We start from the raw sequence: 20,543 nt of genomic DNA, 5'->3' as shown, positions 1-20,543 counted from the left end.
TTCTTCATCATTTTTGAAGAAATTTCTTCCGTTAATAGGAACAGTAAAAAGCATTATTATTGTTTGAAAAGAAACCAAGCGATGAAGAAGCTTCTGACTCTGCTCATTTTCCTTGTTTCTTCTCATGAAACCATTATTGTTTCAGCATCGGCCGTGCAAGGCGGCCCTCTTGCTCACTCTTTATCCCCTCTTTCGTCACCCGTTTCCACTCCCATCTCTGCTTCAATGTCTGCATTCTCTCCAGGTAGAAGAACTACTTCAAAATTTAGTAATGAAACTGCCCATTGCCTCTTTTTTTTTTTTTTTTGACTCTGTTAGCTAGTGGACATAAAACACTTGTTCCCCCCCCCCCGACTGTCTAGGTTGTTTCTGGTTAGACTTTAAAGACAATCTTATCCGAGTTCAAATTTTCATTCGGTGCATTTAATATCTTCAATGTGGACAGTTTTTGATTCTAAAATCTCTTCAGATTTCTAAAACCGGAGAGCATTTTGCTTGGAGAAGGAAGTTTTCGTTTTTAAGTTTATGCTAAAAAAGTTATGCTTTTGACTCTATGAAGTGGTTTAATGAGATAGCAGGATTTCAACTGGGAAGCGAGGAACACAAAAAGAAGGATCCACCCAAGAAAATGTCAATAGCTCTCATTCTTGCTTTCTCTTCCTTGGCTGCAATTATCTCTTCGATGTTTTGTTTATGGGTTTATTACATTAAGAATTCACGCATATCCACCAGAAATGATGACAAAAGTTCAGGTACATTGTTTGCACTCCATACTATTTCAGTTTCTCTTCTTAGTTCTGGGACTTTGAAAGTTTGGGTTTAGAACTTATGCTTCTTTTTCCTATGTTTCCCCCTCTTTCCATGGTTTTGGATTTGAAGATGCTGAAAAAGGGGCTGGTTTGACACCATTTTTTGGTAAATTCAAGCCTACAAGGACAGTTTCTAAGGAGAGTAATGCTTCATTCATGGATTATAAGATGCTTGAAAAATCTACAGACAAGTTTCATCAAGGTAATATTCTAGGTCAGGGTGGATTTGGGTGTGTTTACAAGGCTCAATTCGATGATGGTTCTTTTGCTGCTGTGAAGAAGTTGGACTGTAAAAATCAGGATGCAGAAAAAGAATTTCAGGTATTATTAAAAAAAGAAATTTATCAGTCCCTTTTATGTGTTTTCAAGGATTTCATATCTTTTCGTATGTTGAGTTATATTGTATGGAATTGCAGAATGAGGTGGATTTGCTATGTAAATTTAAGCATCCCAACATAATATCATTGTTGGGTTTCAGCAGTGAAAATGAATCAAGGTTTATTGTATATGAATTAATGCAGAATGGTTCCTTGGAAACTCAGATACATGGCAAGCACTCTCTCACCCTCTTCGACTCTCATGAACAACTAAAGAACTCACCAATATAAACAAAATGTGTTAATTATTGTTTCTGGAAAATTTTAAATTACATCTCAGGACCTTCTGAGGGGTCGTCATTAACATGGGATAGAAGGATGAAAATTGCTTTGGATACAGCTAGGTAAGTCTTTGTTTTCATTTTTACTTTTTTCTCTTAGTTAATGAATATGATCTAATAAATTAACAATTCTTGACCAGAGGATTGGAGTATCTGCATGAACATTGCAACCCACCAGTCATCCATAGAGATCTGAAATCATCAAATATTCTTTTGGATTCAAACTTCAACGCAAAGGTAAAGATTATGCTGTTGGACATTCATTATTCATGTCTTGTATTGTCCATCGAAGCTCACTTTCTTTTAATTTCGCCGATGCAGCTCTCAGATTTCGGTCTTGCGGTAACTGACGCAGCCCATAAAAAAAATAATTTGAAGCTTTCTGGTACTTTAGGTTATGTTGCCCCAGAATACCTTTTAGATGGTATGTAAGCTTCTGCAAATTATCTGAAAGTGAAGTTTATAGATAAGGAACCTAAATGAGTTGTCTGTTTTCCTTTTATAGGTAAACTAACAGATAAGAGCGATGTGTATGCATTTGGTGTTGTGCTGCTGGAACTTCTATTGGGAAGAAAGCCTGTGGAGAAACTGGCACCAGCTCAGTGCCAATCTATTGTCACATGGGTATGCATTCCTTGCTCTTACGACGATTCACTTAAAAAAATGAAGGGTTGTTTGGAAATCTGAAGCCATATCTATTATTGAATGCAGGCCATGCCTCAGCTTACCGACAGATCTAAACTCCCAGACATCGTGGATCCTGTAATACGAAATACGATGGATTTAAAACACTTGTATCAGGTTGGTAAGCTACTGTCTTTGTTTACCTGCTATGTCACACAAGTCTCACTGGTTATGGTTAGGTAGGTTAGGTAGGAATGAGTGAGCTTCGAACCCGTTCATTCATTTTGCAGACTGATTGGTTTTGCTGAATTTGACTCTATTCCCTTAGTTACTACATTGGTAATTAAAATGTGGAATTGTACTATACAGGTTGCTGCTGTTGCCGTTCTGTGTGTGCAGCCCGAACCGGGCTATCGGCCTTTGATAACTGATGTTCTGCACTCGCTCATCCCTCTTGTTGCTATGGAACTTGGAGGGACTCTAAGAGTTACACAAGCTGCTGCCCCTTAACACCAAAAACTACCCCATGTGTGTTTGACTATGTCTCCAATTCCAAATCATAAGTGGAACATCAGTTCCATGGCCCATTGTAAGCAAAACATTTGATGATAATGTATACCTTTGGGGTGAAGAGTGAACATTAGCCGGTTGAGCTGGAGTTGGAAGATTTTCTGATTGTTAATATATTTTGTAAATTGCACTAAATTTGAAAATGCTTTATACAGCAATTTTAGATTTATTTGTCCATACAATTATAATTTGGTTAAATTTTAAATTCCCAAATTAAACGAGAAGTTACATTTACCTTCGTACTTTTTCCAACTAATCATTATAAAATGATAAAAAAGATTCGCATTATTATCAAATCTTTAATTAAGATCCAATAATAGGTTCCAATGGCCACGTAGCTGAAATGATTAAAAAGATATAGTAAATATACAAAGAGCATAGCAGATACGATGATGATATAAGCGATAATTATAGTGCATTAGGTACACCTGCATGGGACTTGGAAGGCGGTGAGAGGCAAACGAATTGTTCTTTTGTAGAAATTAATGGGTACTTTTATGGCTCACACAACCTCAACCCACAAGTTGACGAAACGAAGAGTAAACGTGTGCATCGGTTGCTAAACAAAATCGAGTGGTCATCCATGCAAAGCGTTTTAAATAAGGAAAAGAGGATGAATATGATTTAGCATGGCCATATGGTTCCTTCATTTAATGTCACAATGAGTGGGAAGCAATAAATACAATACCAATTTTATTAGAGGGACCATACATTTGATTTGTTTATTTTTATAATAGAGATCCCATCCATTAACTTCCGATGCCAGAAGCTTTTGGAGTGGTCGAGTGAATCCAAACCTTAGACACAATTATAACATTATGAAAGTAACATAAAGTTGCATAAATACATGAACTACGATAACTAAATTTCAACATTTCTCTACTAGCACAGGAACTCTTCATTGTTTGAGACAAAGTTATAATAATCAATAATGCTCTCCAGATTTGCTGTGTTCATTGAAAAACTTCAAAATTTCTACATTCAGCAAAACAAACTAGAGATTGCAAAATGCCTCTATCAAAACTCGAAATAAATGAGTGTTTAAGGCCCTGGTCAGCACAAACATTATTACAAAATCTTTTTCATAAAATCACTTCACTTACTCATGGTTTTGGCTCAAATCACTTGAAAAGTTTTCCTTAATTTTAACTGATATTGTGGTAAGAATCAATGGCGGCATCTGCAAGGTATTCACACTTGGCCAACGATAATCCTGCAAGGGATATCCTTCCATCCTTGGTCATATATACGTGCCACTTGTTGGTCATGTTATCACACTATTAAGAAAAGAAAAGAAGAAAACCATTACAATAAGAATATTGTCATATGATGCCTTGGAAAATTCGAAACAGAACTATAAACATAATCCAATGTTGAGTCATCTAAATTTGAATCCATTTATCATGCTAACTCAAAGGTGATAATACCGTCCTAAAAATACTGATTTCGTTTTAAACCAATTATGTTCTAATCCTTCAAAGGCCAAAAAAAACATTAATCCAACATGAGGTTATTGGTCAAATATGTGGTTATATAGCTATATTTCACTGTCATATAGGGTGCCATAAATGAATACCCCAGAAATTTCCAAAATACAAAGAAAAGGTGGGAGCAGGTTATTACCTGAGTTGTGTTTAAGCCAGTGAACGAAAACATGCCAATCTGCTTAAGAACGAATGACCAATCCTTCCCACTTTTATCTTTGGAAGAAAGATTGTCAAATAGTTTCTGCCTCACATGCATAATTCTCCCTGCCCTCATTTCCGTCTCTGCATTCCACTCCTTGAAGAAAGCTCCATCCCCAACAATACTGGCAACAATCCTAGCCCCATGAACAGGAGGCTTTGAGTACATTGGTCGAGCAATTCTTTTCAGTTGGCTCTTAACCCTGAAATAGAAATAGACAGAATATAACTCAGTCCCTAAACAATATATCAATTACCATTCAAAGAGACTAGAAACCAGAAGCGAACTATGTGTAACATGTCCAACTCATTTGAACTAATATTCACGGGAGCACCTGGTGGAGGGACTAGGATGTGAAAAGACATAAAATAGTTCTACTGTTATAACTTTGCCAACAGATTCGCAAGTGCCAATGTAAAAATAACCATCAATTAGTTTCTATAATACAAATTCTCTATGCATCAGAAAACAAAGGGCATTAAATATGCTGACATATTTAAACTTGAGCATCATCTTCTCACTCTCAAAATGAAGGGAAATTATATTTCACCACATGTAACACAGCATAATTACTGAAAAATAAAAGAAATCTAGCTACATGGCTTATTGTGCATTTGCAATCATTTCTGGTTAGCTTAATTGAAGAAAAGGCTCACTTCATAACATTCTACAGTATCAAGCAAAACTGCACCTTGCAGCAGCATCTGATGACGAGCAAACAACATTAATTGCTCCAATCCTTTCTGCATAAAGGCCAAGATTTTTACTGTATGACTGAGCAGCAATGACCTCCATACCACGAGCCACAAACATCCTCACAGATGCTGCGTCAGCATCAAGGCTTCCACTTGCAAATCCCTATCACCAAAAGTAATTCAACAAGTTCTCATTAAAATATCATATTTTCCATCTTAATATGATATTACCGTCAGCATTCAGGCAATCATTACCTGGTATGCAATATCAAAAAATGGAATTTGGTTCTTTTATTTATTTATTAGAACTGATTTGGCATGAAATGCTTTACATCTGAATTGATGATTTTCAGGTGATACTTGATACGAATGACTTTGATATAAGACGGATTTATATTATTATATATTATTTTATGATATTGACGCCAGACAGAATAGTGATTATCCTGTAGGCTAGCTCCGACAGACGATTCACAAGAGAAAATTCGCCCAAAAACCAGAGAAAAAAAAAGTCTCTAGGGTTTAATAAAATATTATAAAATCAATAACTCCCAAAAGCAGTCCACAAGCCGGACTGTTATAGCTAAAAAAATCGTCTTTATTCGAATTTTGCCAAAAATAGCAAAAATCGTATTTATTCGAATTTTGCCAAAAATAGCAAAATCCCGAAAATCACTCTAAATTGAAATTCGAAATAAAATAAGCAATCTCCCAAAAATCCGGTCTAAATCGGATTTAAATTGACTTCCTAATTAACAATCGAAATATTACCATAAATAGTAAAAAATAACTAAATCTAGTGATTCGGAGGGGAAAACGGCAGAATTTGAGGTTGAAAAAAAGGCCACATGGAGCGTAGCTCAATGTGGAGAGCGTGCGCGTCGAAAAGAGCTTTCCGGATTGGGGTCTTATGCGCGATTCTGACACCTGTAGCCAAAGTTATGGCCAAAAGACTGAAACATACTCAAAACGACCCCAATAAGGAACATGTCACAATCAATTCCCGCCTTTGCGCTGATCTGCCAACTCATGGTATCTCAGCGCCATCAACGTGCAATCTGACAGCTCAGCATCATCTGTCTCAGATCCCCCTGCATCAGATATCTTCGTTCTAACATTATATGATATGTTTTGTATTATTACTATGTATTATCTTGTATTTTTATATTAATGCCTCACTAAATGTATATTTAGCGTGTAATCGATTTACACGTAGGTTGATCGTAGTTATCGAAAGTAAGGAGGAGTTGCGCATAATTTCCTATTCGAGAGAAAACCACAGGCCACTACAGTAATTACATCTTCGTTGATGTATTTTGATTTCATAGTTGACATGTATATGTTTTTATAGTCGGTTTTATGATGTGTCAGCTCTGTTATAATTATAAAAATCACTAGTTTTTGTGTGATGTATGTAACTAGACTTAAATAGTTTGAAATTTTGTTATAAATATTTTTATATAGTTTTAAAGAAACGAAATTTTTCTAAAATTGGGTAAGGAATGTTTTTAAAAGTTTCGGGTGACATCTCCAACTCGTGTTCGGTAACGAATTAATAAAGGAGTGTTACACATATATTTATGAGCAACATCGATTAAATGGGGCATTGAAAAAAAAAAGACCGGCTCATATAAGATGGTGGGAAAAATATTTTCTGAGATAGGAGGATATTTATTATATTCTTTTATTGCTGGTTAGAAAATTCTAAAAATATGAAAAATAAATTAAAGATATCCATATGTCATTGATATAAGGAATAAATTCAATCGGCCAGATTTTGAATCTCGACTATTAAAATGATTTTAGGATAAACATAAATTTCAAGGAGGATAAGGGAAAAAAAGAATAGAAATATAAATGAAAATAAATAAATAAATAAAAGCATAACCATTTATCTAGAACACAAATCATAACTCTTACCAGCTACTCTTAGCCCACCTCAAACAAGATAAAACTTGAGTTTCTTAAACCAACAATCATCGTGAACTATCTATCACCCCTTACGTTGATCATCAATAAAAAATAGTAGGTTAAAATCTACAAAACGCAGTGCAAAGACTGGTCCCACACCGTGGACTTGATACTAAATTTAGGTATGAACTAATGGTAGGTCAAGATGCTCGAGTTAAATTAAAAAATAATTAAATTAGATTAGCGATGGAAAACGACGAGACGGGTGTGGATACTCCTTTCTATTTTTATACTTATGTAATATTTTTGTATCCATCAAGTATTCATCACTCACAACAGATAAATGTTTTAAATTCACAGCCACTCATACGAATATATTCATAAATCCATCCCTACACTCATTACCTAACCAGATATTCACCTCCATCTCGTACACGTTTTTACCTGTTTATACTCGCCAACATTAGCAAAACTAAAGGGGGCTAGTGGGGCCATGCCCCCAAAATTTTAAAAATATAATTTAATTCTTTATGTTTTAAAAAAAATTAATTTAGCTCCTCAAAATTTTTAGAAATTTTTAATATTCTTAATTAAATCCACTCCCATAAACTATAAAAATTCTCATTAAGCCTATCAAAATTTTAAAAATTTTGGGTAGACCCTACTTTTTTGAAAAATGTAAACTAAACTCTTCAAAATTTTTAAAAATTTTAATTTAAACCTCAAATTTTTTTTAAAGTTTTAAGTTGGTCACTCCAAACTCTATGACCAAGTTTTGCCATTGCCCACTGATTTGAGATAGGAAAAAGGACATACTTCAATTTTAAAAATATTTATACCATGAAAAGTCATTTCCTTTAAAATCTTAATATTTACAAAATAATCTTTGGAATTATAATTAAATTCATGATGGTTCAAATTTTATATAATGGATAGTTAGCGGGCTGATGGATATGGGGTCGACGAATGCAGGGCTGGTAAGATCTTAAACCCATCATCTACCCACGGTGAGTATGATTTTTTACATTTGCATCCGCCCACTACCCACTAAACTTATACTCAGCGCCACCCTAATTGGTGTGGATACGGTGTGGAATCTATGAGATTGTACCCGTCTGTCATCCCTAAATTAGACCCATCTATTTCTGATCTAAAATAATAAAATATAATCTTATGTTTTTATTTTTATAATTAAATTTAAATGAAATATATTAAGTTATTTACTATTTATTTGAACTTGAAAAAATTAACCCGTGAGTAAAACGTTTAAATTCAAGTCTGGGTCCAATCAGATCGGGCTGCTCGGTCCATGAGCAGGCTATGATGTTGGGTCTTCATTCACAGTTCTTGTCTTGCTTTATATCGAATATGTAATTGTTTTGGTTCCACGAATGGTTTTAATCCAATCAATGAACTGTTTTTTCTTAAAGAAAATAGTCAAGAATATAACATAAATTATTAATAATTATACTCGAAGAGTATGCATCATCTTTTGATAATAAAACAAACTCATGTTTGTTTTATGAAAAATACAATGAACATGGGATGAGCATAGATCACAAATAGTACTTTACTAATAAATTCTATCAAACAATGCATAAGGAAGATGCCAAAGTGGAAAACAAGACAACAAAAGAAGTTTCCAAATAAATAGATATGTAAAAGCAATATTCCTATAAGAGCCACATGAATCTATTCAATCTACCATCACTGCACATGAGCTTTACTCACAAACACCATGTGCTTCTGCCAACTTATTTTTGGTGAGTTTACTCTCCCCTTCATTTGTTGTTTTCTTCATTTCCCTACCTACCAGCTTCAATATTTGTTGTTGGTTCCGGCTTTAGATTGTGATTGACAATTGTAATTTATTAAATAAATCTATCTTTTATGATAATAATAATCATGTATATATGGTTGTGTCGTAACCATTCCTCGTGTGGGCCCAAAATCAGGTTCTGACATAATTTTGAAGGCGATGGAATTGTCACCGATCATTTTTCTAAATTAGGTTGTTCGGACACCTCAATTTATCATCTTACCTAATCTGCGTTTTACCAGAAATATGTCGGGTTTAGGAGTCGGTTACAGTTGAGGAAGGATTAACACCCTTGTACTGCCCTTTCGGTACCAATTTAATTTTCGATTGTCTTAATTGCAAAATTAAAGTTAAATTAAAATTTTAAAAGTTCGATCCGAATTACTTACCTTTGACCAATTAAAATTGTCCTAAAAAAACCAAATTAATGTTAAATAATAGAATAAAATAAAATAAAAATAAACGAAAAATATTAAATAAAAAATATTAAAGAAATTAATGATCAAATCGAAGTTAAATGGAAGTTGCAAGGAAAAAAATAAAAGTTAAGGTATCAATTTAAAGTAAACAAAGAAATAATAAAGCGGATTAAATTAAAATAAAATTAAAATTCATGGACCAAATTGAAAACAGTGACCAAAATGATTTACATATCAAAACAGCAGAGACGGCAGGCAAAATTTACAATTCTGCTAATTACAAAATGACCCTCGATATATATACGTGCAAACCCCCCCTTTCATCTCATTTTCTCATTTCCCTCAAAATCACTCCCCCTTCCATCTCATTTTCTTATTTCCCTCAAAATCACTCCCCCTTCTCAAAATTCTCTCAACACAAACGGACCGACCCATGGCCGGCCATACTTCGACGAACCTCCTCCGTCGCGACGGCCAAAATTTTCCAAAACACACCTAAAAGCTTCCCCTCTACTCCCCGATACTAAAACTGAACCTAAAACCCCTTAAAACACCCCCAAATGGCGTAGATATAGGATTAAATCCTCAATTTTTACATAGTGACTTTTCGTATTCTGGTGTCATTGGCTCCTCGCGATTGTGCTTCCCTTCGTGCAGTTGAGCCTCTTCTCTAATTGTGTTTTGACTTTGTGATGGATGTTCGAATAAGCTTTGTTTTTTTTGTTTGTGTGATGTTTGAGTTGTTTCCATTTTCCTTGTTGTTGTTGCTTGGTTGTTCCGATCGTTATCTTCTTTTGTGGGTGTTCTTTTCGTGTTATTGTTCTTCGTTGGTAGCTAATATTTTTTGCTCAGTTTTCTCATGCCTTTTGACAGATTAGTGGGGGTATTTATACCCCCACCGACTCTGATTGTTCCCGAACAAACCGGGATGGTGCAGTCTCGATCCCCAATTTTTTGGATTACTTTTTTGTTTCTGGCTTTTTGGTGTTATGGTAGTGGCCAAAGATCTTGGCCGGTTGTTGCATGGACCTTTGATCTTGGTTGTTGGATTGGGTGCTAATCCAACGGCCTAGGCTTGACCGCGGCTAGATGACACCCTAGCTTCCTGGTCGTTGATCTTCTCCCTGATCCAACGATCTTCATTTTTGCGTCACCTTCCCATGATGCAGAAACCCTAATTGATTGGACATGGGCTGGGTCAGGCTTACCCAGTTGGACTCCTTGCTGGACCTCTGCTGGACTGTTAGATTTATTAGACCCCAGTTGGACTCCTTGTTGGATTGTTGGACTTATTGGTAAAAAAAAGAAAAATAATATTAATAACAATATAATAAATAAGATATATATAAATAGTGTAACACCCATATTTCGTATACCTTTTCGTACATGAAATACCAATCTCACATCACTTTTAAAATATTTCCTCTTTAGTAAAACCCTTTAAAAATTTGTTTCAAAAATTATTAATTAAAACATTTAAGTACAATTATAAAAAGTCATTGAACTATACTACCAAAATTCCAAGTTACATACATTCTAGAGCATTTTTCTTTTAATTCGATTACATGCTAGTAATTTATTTTTTTCCAAAAATAAACATGATTGTCTTACCGTTACTGATGAGTCAATCTTAATTGATGATATCCGCTGCTGCTGTTGCACTCCTTATTTAATTTTCTTTTCTTTTACCTAAACGTGGAAGCAACACACGTTAAATATTTACTTAGTGAGGCAAATATTTTAAGAAATCTTTATGAATACATAAGCAAGTCATATTTTTTGGTTCAAACTAAATCGTATATTCTTTAAGGATCCTATAATCCTCCTCAGTTAAACTGTTTTCCATTCACAATTGCCTTAATGATTTTTAGTACACCTAGCATACCTATTTTCTTTATATTTTTCTTTTTCCATTTATCTCTTTCGTTATTATTCTTTATTTTCATTGAAAACACCCATTCATGCTTATAATGCATCATTATGCATTTTTCATTTATGGAAACCGATCATGCCTTTTTATATACTATTATACATTTTATTTATAACATCATTTCATGCATTTTATACACCGTTATACATTTCATTTATGACATCTTTTCATGCCTTTTATACACCATTATACATTATTATACATCTAGTCTTTTACTCAAAACATTTAACCTTTCATCTAACTAACATGATTGACACATTTATGTCAAATGCAAAGCTAGGCTATTATTCTTTTACTCAACGGTACTTAACCGCTCATCTAATTGGCATAATTGACACCTTTTTGTCAAATACACAGTTAGACCTCAAAGACACTTAGCCTTTCATATAACTGGCATAATTGACACATTTCTGTCAAATGCACAGTTAGGCCTCAAAGGCACTTAGCCTTTCATCTAACTGGGATAATTGACACCTTTCTGTCAAATGCATAGTTAGGCCTCAAAGGCACTTAGCTTTTCATCTAACTGACATGATTGACACCTTTCTATCAAATGTACAACTAGGCCTCAAAGGCACTTAGCCTTTCATCTAATTAACATGATTGACACCTTTCTGTCAAATGCACAGCTAGACTATTATTCTTTTACTAAATGGTACTTAACCGTTCATCTAACTGTCATAATTGACACATTTATGTCAAATGCACAGTTAGGCCTCAAAGGCACTTAGCCTTTCATCTAACTGGCATAATTGACACCTTTTTGTCAAATACACAGTTAGGCCTTTAATCTTTTATTTGGAATAATTTTAACTCTAATACTTACTTTTAATATCAATTAACTCTCTTTTAATTTATTATAACCCTTATGCAGTTACACCCTTATTGCTCACATGGTAATTTACCAACTTCTTATTCTTGTTCATTTATTAAGATGCACACGTAGTGCCTATACGGTAGTTCATCAAGAGATTCTTTCAATTCAATAAACACTCTATGGTTTACATCGATAGTGCTAATACCATCATTTATCAACCATCACTAAAATTTGTATAGTTTGCATAGTTTCATAAACTTAGTATGAATTTCTTACATTTATACACAAAGCCCATACGAAATTCATAAACTTAGTATGAATTCTTAACATTTTAGCCACATAAGTGCCCATACGAAATTCATAAACTTAGTATGAATTTCTTAACTTTGCACGCTTAGTGTCATTTGGTAATCACCATTCTTACATTAATAAATAATATAACTATGACTACCGTAACATATATGTACATAATTAAATGTTCTCACCTGACTTTCCTCGCTAAGTATCCAAACGTAAGGCTGACTACTCCGATACTTTGCCTTTACCCTTAATTTTGCTTGTCTCGGGAGTTTGGTTCCGATCTACTCAAGCATCCATTAAAACATGTATCATACTCAATGTTAGTATATTTCCGAATCATTATACTTAAATCATACTCAAAAGAACATATCATTAACTTTCTGTACCAATATAAGCCTATTTTTAATATTTCTAGCTCCATAGTAACGATACTACTACCATGGTACCGATATTTCTATGCTATGGTATCGATACCCCTTTTTGTATCGATACAAATTTTAGGTTCGATGTTGCCTGGTATCGATACCTTTACCATGGTATCGATACTACTATGCTATGGTACCAATACCACTTCAGGTATCGATACCAATTTTAGATTTGATGATTCCTGGTATCGATAGTCTTACCATGGTACCGATACTACCTCTTCGGTATCGATACTGATTAAATCAGTATCGATACTACTCAACGAATTCTTCCCATTTTAGCCTATAGTATCGGTAATGTTCTATCAGTACCGATACCCTTGCCTAGATTTTCCAGTTTTTACCCCAATTATTACACAATTTAAGTCAAATTTCATTAGGATTACCTCCCATAATGCTACTAAACCCTTCATTACTTATATATATTGACTTTTACTCATTTAGATACTTGAAACATCTAGTATCCTTCAAGAGCATTTGATTCTAAGAATTATACCGAAATTTCTAACTTGTTTTTACACTCATCCAATGCTTCTAATCTTTCATTTACCTCTACGACAAGTCAATTCTACCAATAAACCACAATAAACACTCATTTATTAACGTATCATTTAAAAACCCATTTTCTTAAATATCTAATATTTCCCTTATCTCCTAGTTTTAATCCCATCTAATCCTTCCTTAAGCTTCTATCATGCTTAAGGCTTCAATAACTAACCAAAAATAAAAGGATAAACTATCAATTTGAAATCTCACCTTTGCTATGGGGAGAGCTTGTCCACGGGAAAGAAAAGAAAAGATAAATATCAATTTTTCCTCTTTTCCCCCCATTTTAAATCCCTAATAAGGATATATTTTAATTTCCCTCCTAAAATACCAAAGTACCCTCTTTATTTATCATTCTATACAATTTAGGTCAAAACACTATTCCCAATCAGTTTCTCATCTTTTAGCATCTATTCAATTAAATCCTCAAAAATTGAAATCTTTTCAAAAAAGTCCCTTATACAATATTTGGGGCATTACAATTCTACCCCTTAAGAAAATTCATCCTCGAATTTAAAAAAAACTTTGTGCATTTACTACACTACTATAACTAGAGGAATCGTTTTGGTTATGCGATTTCTGGATTTTTTTCTAATCCAGATCTGTATTGGTTCTTTTTCAGTTAACTAATAAAATCTATTAAGGTTCAATAATTCTCAAACCCAGTTCCAACCTTAATACTTACTTCCAAAGTGATACCTTCAGAAAACTTTACCACTTTCTTTTTACGCAATCATTTTTCTCTTCAGATCAACATAAGACTTTTGTAATTAGCACAACTATAGTACCGCTCACTATACAAATTATAATGTCAAATCTTTTAAGGGATTTGACTATGGTCAACTGTAATGCATTCATATATAATTCCTATTGTGAGTCTTTAACTTTATTGAGGCATATGCCATAACTTTACCTTTGTGCATAAACACACTTTTTAACCCATTGATAGATGCATTAGTAAAAACTACATAATATTTACCAACTCCAGTTGTATAAACACTGATATCTTTCTCAATCATTATCGATATTGCCTTGAGCGATGATTTTACTTTCTCACTAAAATCTATAATTTCCATACCCTCTGCATCTTTTTGAAATAATCGTCTCTAGAGACAGACAACTTATATTCATTATGATTTTAACTCATCAATTGATAATTTCATCAAGTTCACCGGGAACATAGCCCCTGGAATCTATATCAATTGTGTACTACCTGTCCAACTCATCTTTGTACCATGACCACTAGGGTTTACTGCTATCATCTCACTCGAGATTAATTTAAATATAATACTTTTATTCTAAAATCTTTCATTTACTTCTCGAGAAAATCTGTAACTTTCCAGATCTATAACCAAATTTACTCTTAAAAAAACTCATAATCACTTGATCCACTAATAATTCATCTTTTTATAGGCTTTTAGCAGTCAATATATTTACAGCTTACTCCTTTCCTCTTACTCAAATTAACAACACTTTGAACAATTTAATGTTTCACTTAAATATTTCTCAATTAATTAAGCTTACCTGAAGAAATTTCGGAATCATCAATATATTCAGAATCTCCTCTGGATCCTTATCTGATCCACCTTCTCTTATAAACCATTCAAACTTTTTAATAGATTCCCAAATACAGGATCATCGTTAAACACTGGGGTATTTCTTCCACAGAATGGAGGAAAATCCCTAGCAACTTCTTCTCTTTTTCGGCATGATACTAAAATCATGTCGAATTCTATGGGGCTGATTTTTATCTCAACATTCTTTTCAATATCATTTACTTTCTTACTTTTGTCCTTAGTTTCTGACATCTATTAGAACATTCATAAGAATAACAATAAAGCTAATAAGGAGTGATATCAATCGCCCTCTACTTGACACCATATCAGTAACTTTGAAAATTTGAATGGCATGTAATCCTTTTTACATTAAAAAATATTCGATTTCGGCCGAGAATCGGCTAAACCTGTAGCTTTGATATCAATAAATGTAACACCCATATCTCGTATACCTTTCCGTACACGAAATACCGATGTCACATCATTTTTAAAATATTTCCTCTTTAGTAAAAACCCTTAAAATTTTGTTTCAAAAATTGTTAATTAAAATATTTAAGTACAATTATAAAACAATCATTGAACTATACTACCAAAATTCCAAGTTACATACATTCCAGAGCATTTTTCTTTTAATTCGATTACAGGCCACTAATTTATTTTTTTCCAAAAATAAACATGATTGTCCTACAGTTACTGTTGAGTCAATATTAATTGACGATATCCGCTGCTAGTGTTGTACTCCTTATTTGATTTGCTTTTCTTTTACCTACGCGTGGAAGCAACACACGTTAAGTATTTACTTAGTGAGGCAAAATATTTTAAGAAATCTTTATGAATACATAAATATGTCATATTTATTTGGCTCATACTAAATCGTATATTCTTTAAGGATCGTATAATCCTCCTCAGTTAAACCATTTTCCATTCACAATTGCCTTAATGATTTTTAGTACGCCTAGCATACCTATTTTCTTTATATTTTTCTTTTTCTATCTCTCTTTATTCATTATTCTTTATTTTCATTTAAATCATTCATTCATGCTTATAATGCATCATTATGCAATTTCATTTATGGCAACCGTTCATGCCTTTTTATATACTATTATACATTTTATTTATGGCATCATTTTATGTCTTTTATATGCCATTATAAATTTCATTTATGACATCTTTTCATGCCTTTTATACACCATTATACATTGTTATACATCTAGTCTTTTACTCAAAGCATTTAACATTTCATCTAACTGGCATGATTGATACATTTCTGTCAAATGCACAGCTAGGCTATTATTCTTTTACTCAACGGTACTTAACCGCTCATCTAACTGGCATAATTGACACCTTTCTGTCAAATACACAGTTAGGCCTCAAAGGCACTTAGCCTTTCATCTAACTGGCATAGTTGACACCTTTCTGTCAAATGCATAGTTAGGCCTCAAAAGGCACTTAGCCTTTCATCTAACTGCATAATTGACACCTTTCTGTCAAATAGACAGTTAGGCCTCAAAGGCACTTAGCCTTTCATCTAACTGTCATGATTAATACATTTATGTCAAATGCACATCTAGGCTATTATTCTTTTACTCAACGGTACTTAACCGTTCATTTAACTGGCATAATTGACACATTTCTGTCAAATGCACAGTTATGCCTCAAAGGCACTTAGCCTTTCATCTAATTGGCATAATTGACACTTTTCTGTCAAATGAACAGTCAGGCCTTTAATATTTTATTTGGAATAGTTTTAACTCTAATACTTACTTTTAATATCAATTAACTCTCTTTTAATTTATTATAATCCTTATACAGTTATACCCTTAGTGCTCACATGGTAATTTACCAACTTCTTATTCTTGTTCATTTATTAAGATGCACATGTAGTGCCTATACGGTAGTTCATCAAGAGATTCTTTCAATTCAATAAACACTTTATAGTTTACATCGATAGTGCTAATACCGTCATTTATCAAACCATCACTAAAATTTGTATAGTTTGAATACCCATTACCAATATAAAAAGCCATTTCCTTATTATGAATTTCTTAACATTTTATACACATATATTTCCTATACGGAAATTCATAAACTTAGTATGAATTTCTTATCATTTAGCACACAAAGTGTCCAATACAGAAATTCATACACTTAGTATGAATTTCTTAACATTTTAGCGCATGAAATGCCCTATACGGAAATTCATACACTTAGTATGAATTTCTTAACTTTATACACTTAGTGTCATTTGATAATCATCATTCTTACATTAATAATTAATATAACTATGACTACGGTAACATATATATACATAATTAAATGTACTCACTTGGCTTTCCTCGTTAAGTATCCAAACGTAAGGCTGACTACTCCGGTACTTTGCCTTTACCCTTAATTTTGCTTGTCTCGGGAGTTCGGTTCCGATCTACTCAAGTATCCATTAAAACATGTATCATACTCAATGTTAGTATATTTCCTAATCATTATACTTAAATCATACTCAAAAGAACATATCATTAACTTTCTATATCAATATCAACCTATTTTTAATATTTCTGGCTCCATAGTATCAATACTACTACCCTAGTACCGATACTTCTATGCTATGGTACCAATACCCCCTTTTTGTATTGATACAAATTTTAGGTTTGATGTTTCCTGGTATCGATACCCTTACCATGGTATCGATATTACCATGCTATGGTATCGATACCCCTTCCGGTATCGATACCAATTTTAGATTCGATGAGTCCTGGTATCGATACCAATTTTAGATTCGATGATTTCCTGGTATCGATACTCTTACCATGGTACCGATACTACCTCTTCAGTATCGATACTGATTTAATCAATATCGATACTACTCAACGAATTCATCCTATTTTAGCCTATAGTATCGGTACTGTTCTATCAATACCGATACCCTTGCCCAAATTTTCCAATTTTTACCCCGATTATTACACAATTTAAGTCAAATTTCATTAGGATTACCTCCCATAATTCTACTAAACTCTTCATTACTTATATATATTAACTTTCCCTCATTTAGATATTTAAAACATTTAGTATCCTTTAAGAGCATTTGATTCTAAAAATCACACCAAAATTTCTAACTTGTTTTTACACTCATCCAGTGCTTCTAATCTTTCATTTACCTATATGACAAGTCAATTCTACCAATAAACCTCAATAAACACTCATTTATTAGCATATCATTTAAAAATCCATTTTCTTAAATCTCTAATATTTTCCTTATCTCCTAGTTTTAATCCCATCTAATCCTTCCTTAAGCTTCTATCATGCTTAAGGCTTCTATCATGCTTAAGGCTTCTAAAAAACTAAAAGATAGATATCAACTTTTCCTCTTTTTCCCCATTTTTAAATCCCTAATAGGGATATATTTTAATTTCCCTCTTAAAAGACCAAAGTACCCTCTTTATTCATCTTTCTATACAATTTAGTTAAAAATACTATTCCCAATCAGTTTCTCATCTTTTAAAATTTATTCAATTAAATCCCAAAAAATTGGAATCTTTTCAATAAAGTCCCTTATACAATATTTGAGCCATTACAATTCTCCTCCTTAAGAAATTTCATCCTTAAATTAAAAAAAAACTTTATGCGTTTACTACACTACTACAACTAGAGGAATCGTTTTGGTTCGCGATTTCTGGATTTTTTTCTAATCCAGATCTGTATTGGTTCTTTTCCAGTAAACTGATAAAATCTATTAAGGTTCAATAATTCTCAAACCCAGTTCCAACCTCAATACTTACTTCCAAAGTGATACCTTCAGAAAACTTTACCATTTTCTTTTTACTCAATCATTTTTCTCTTCAGATTAGCATAAGAGCATAAGACTTTTGTAATTAGCACAATTATAGTACCGCTCACTATAAAAATTATAATGTAAAATATTTTAAGGCATTCGACTACGGTCGACTCTAATGCATGCATATATAATTCCTATTGTGAGTCTTTAACTTTATTGAGGCATATGCCACAACTTTTCCTTTGTGCATAAGCACACTTCCTAACCCGTTGATAGATGCATTAGTAAAAACTACATAATATTTACCAACTCCAATTGTATAAACATTGGTATCTATGTTACAATCCTCTTTAGTATTTCAAAACTCTCCTGACCCCTTTTTTCGTTCTACAAAAAGATATATCTTTCCTTAAAACTTGGTTTGCAGCAAAGCTAACATCGAAAAGTTTTTTTTTCACTAACCTTCGATAGTAAACTGCAAGCCCCAAAGAAATCCAAACTTTAGGATCATTCTTTGGGAGTTTTCAATTTACTACAACATGAGTTTTTCTTAAGATCTAATCTTATACCTTATACCGAAACAACATGGTTAAAGAAACCATCTCTTCTTACCAAAGTTTCACATTTGAATAGTTTGAAAAACAAGTTCTTCTCTCAAAGAGTCTTGTTTAACTGTCAAAATCTATGTATTACCACATAGATTTATCTTTCTTTTTGCTAATAACACACATACTTCCCAAGATGAAATACTCGAGTTGATAAAACTTTGATCAATCAACTCTTATAATTGAGTCTCTAATTCTCTTGACTCACTTAATTCATTTAATACTAACTCATAGAAACATGTTATATATATAGATATTTCTAACATCATTCTCCTCACAATCATTATCGATATCGTCTTGAGCGATGATTTTACTTTCTCACTAAAATTTATAATTTTCATACCCTCTACATCTTTCTGAAATAATCGTCTCTAGAGACAGACAACTTATTTCAATATGATTTTAACTCATCAATTGATAATTTCATCAAGTTCACCGGAAACATAGCCCCTGGAATCTATATCAATTGTTTACTACCTGTCCAGCTCATCTTTGCACCATGACCCACTAGGGTTTACTACTATCATCTCACTCGAGATTAATTTAAGTATAATACTATTATTCTAAAATATTTCATTTCCTTCTCGAGAAAATCTGTAACTTTCCAGATCTATTTAAAATATTCTCGAGTAATTGAAACATTTTATCTCTCGACTATGAAAGTCTAGTTATCCACTTTATTAAATAATAAGACTTAATAACTTTGTGGCAATAACCTCATAACAGTTAATGCAAAAAAAAAATATTAGTAACCAAATTTACTCTTAAACAAACTCATAATCACTTGATCCACTAATAATTCATCTTTCTATAGGCTTTTAGCGGTTAATATATTTACATCTTACTTTTTTCCTCTTACTCAAATTAACAACACTTTGAACAATTTACTGTTTCACTTAAATATTTCTCAATTAATTAAGCTTACCTGAATAAATTTCAGAATCATCAATATATTCAGAATCTCCTCTGGATCCTTATCTGATCCAACTTCTCTTATAAACCATTCAAACTTTTTAATAGATTCCCCAAATGCAGGATCATCGTTAAACACTAGGGTATTTCTTCCATAGAATTGAGGAAAATCCCTAGCAGCTTCTACTCTTTTTCGGCATGATACTAAAATCATGTCGAATTCTATTGGGTCGATTTTTATCTCAACCTTCTTTTATATCATCTATTTTCTTACTTTTGTCCTTAGTTTCTGACATCTATTAGAACATTCATAAGAATAACAATAAAGTTAATAATGAGTGATATCAATCGCCTTTTAATTGACACCATATCAGTAACTTTGAAAATCTGAATGGCATGTAATCCTTTTTACATTAAAAGACATTCGATTTTAGTCAAGAATCGGCTAAACCTGTAGCTATGATACCAATAAATGTAACACCCATATCTCGT

At 32.9% G+C, this 20,543-nt stretch overlaps 2 protein-coding genes across 2 annotated transcripts; one reads left to right on the top strand and one right to left on the bottom strand.

Moving 5' to 3' along the window:
• LOC120150722 (probable receptor-like protein kinase At1g80640) lies at positions 1–2,744 on the top strand. The gene is made up of 10 exons (XM_039163345.1): positions 1–244; positions 579–752; positions 880–1,130; positions 1,226–1,358; positions 1,467–1,530; positions 1,608–1,704; positions 1,789–1,891; positions 1,973–2,091; positions 2,179–2,268; positions 2,461–2,744. Exons 1-10 carry the CDS (start codon positions 82–84, stop codon positions 2,599–2,601), a joined length of 1,335 nt encoding a protein of 444 aa, XP_039019276.1. The 5' UTR covers positions 1–81; the 3' UTR covers positions 2,602–2,744.
• On the bottom strand, positions 1,264–20,265 carry LOC120149662 (aspartate aminotransferase, chloroplastic-like). Its single transcript, XM_039162392.1, has 6 exons — positions 20,065–20,265; positions 5,298–5,330; positions 5,039–5,205; positions 4,285–4,549; positions 3,793–3,938; positions 1,264–1,273 (listed from the first exon to the last, which is right to left on the bottom strand). The coding sequence occupies exons 1-5, from the start codon at positions 20,263–20,265 to the stop codon at positions 3,807–3,809; spliced, it is 798 nt and encodes a 265-aa protein (XP_039018323.1). The 3' UTR covers positions 1,264–1,273; positions 3,793–3,806.
• Between the last annotated feature and the right edge of the window lie 278 nt (positions 20,266–20,543).

Source organism: Hibiscus syriacus, unplaced genomic scaffold (genome assembly GCF_006381635.1).
Source record: "Hibiscus syriacus cultivar Baekdansim isolate YM2019G1 unplaced genomic scaffold, ASM638163v2 tig00002793_pilon, whole genome shotgun sequence".
Classification (NCBI taxonomy): Eukaryota; Viridiplantae; Streptophyta; class Magnoliopsida; order Malvales; family Malvaceae; genus Hibiscus; species Hibiscus syriacus.
Note: the sequence above shows the minus strand (reverse complement) of the source record. Positions and strands in the feature narration are given on the sequence as shown.

Bases quoted from the DNA above. Each gene is read 5' to 3' on its own strand.
- LOC120149662 (XM_039162392.1), bottom strand. From the start codon at position 20,265: ATGATTTTAGTATCATGCCGAAAAAGAGTAGAAGCTGCTAGGGATTTT. The intron at 4,550-5,038 runs GTGCAGTTTTGC...TTTCTATTTCAG, and splicing joins TCATCAGATGCTGCTGCAAG to GGTTAAGAGCCAACTGAAAA. The intron at 3,939-4,284 runs GTAATAACCTGC...TTTTCTTAATAG, and splicing joins CTGGCTTAAACACAACTCAG to TGTGATAACATGACCAACAA.
- LOC120150722 (XM_039163345.1), top strand. From the start codon at position 82: ATGAAGAAGCTTCTGACTCTGCTCATTTTCCTTGTTTCTTCTCATGAA. The intron at 753-879 runs GTACATTGTTTG...TTGGATTTGAAG, and splicing joins AAATGATGACAAAAGTTCAG to ATGCTGAAAAAGGGGCTGGT. The intron at 1,131-1,225 runs GTATTATTAAAA...ATGGAATTGCAG, and splicing joins ATGCAGAAAAAGAATTTCAG to AATGAGGTGGATTTGCTATG.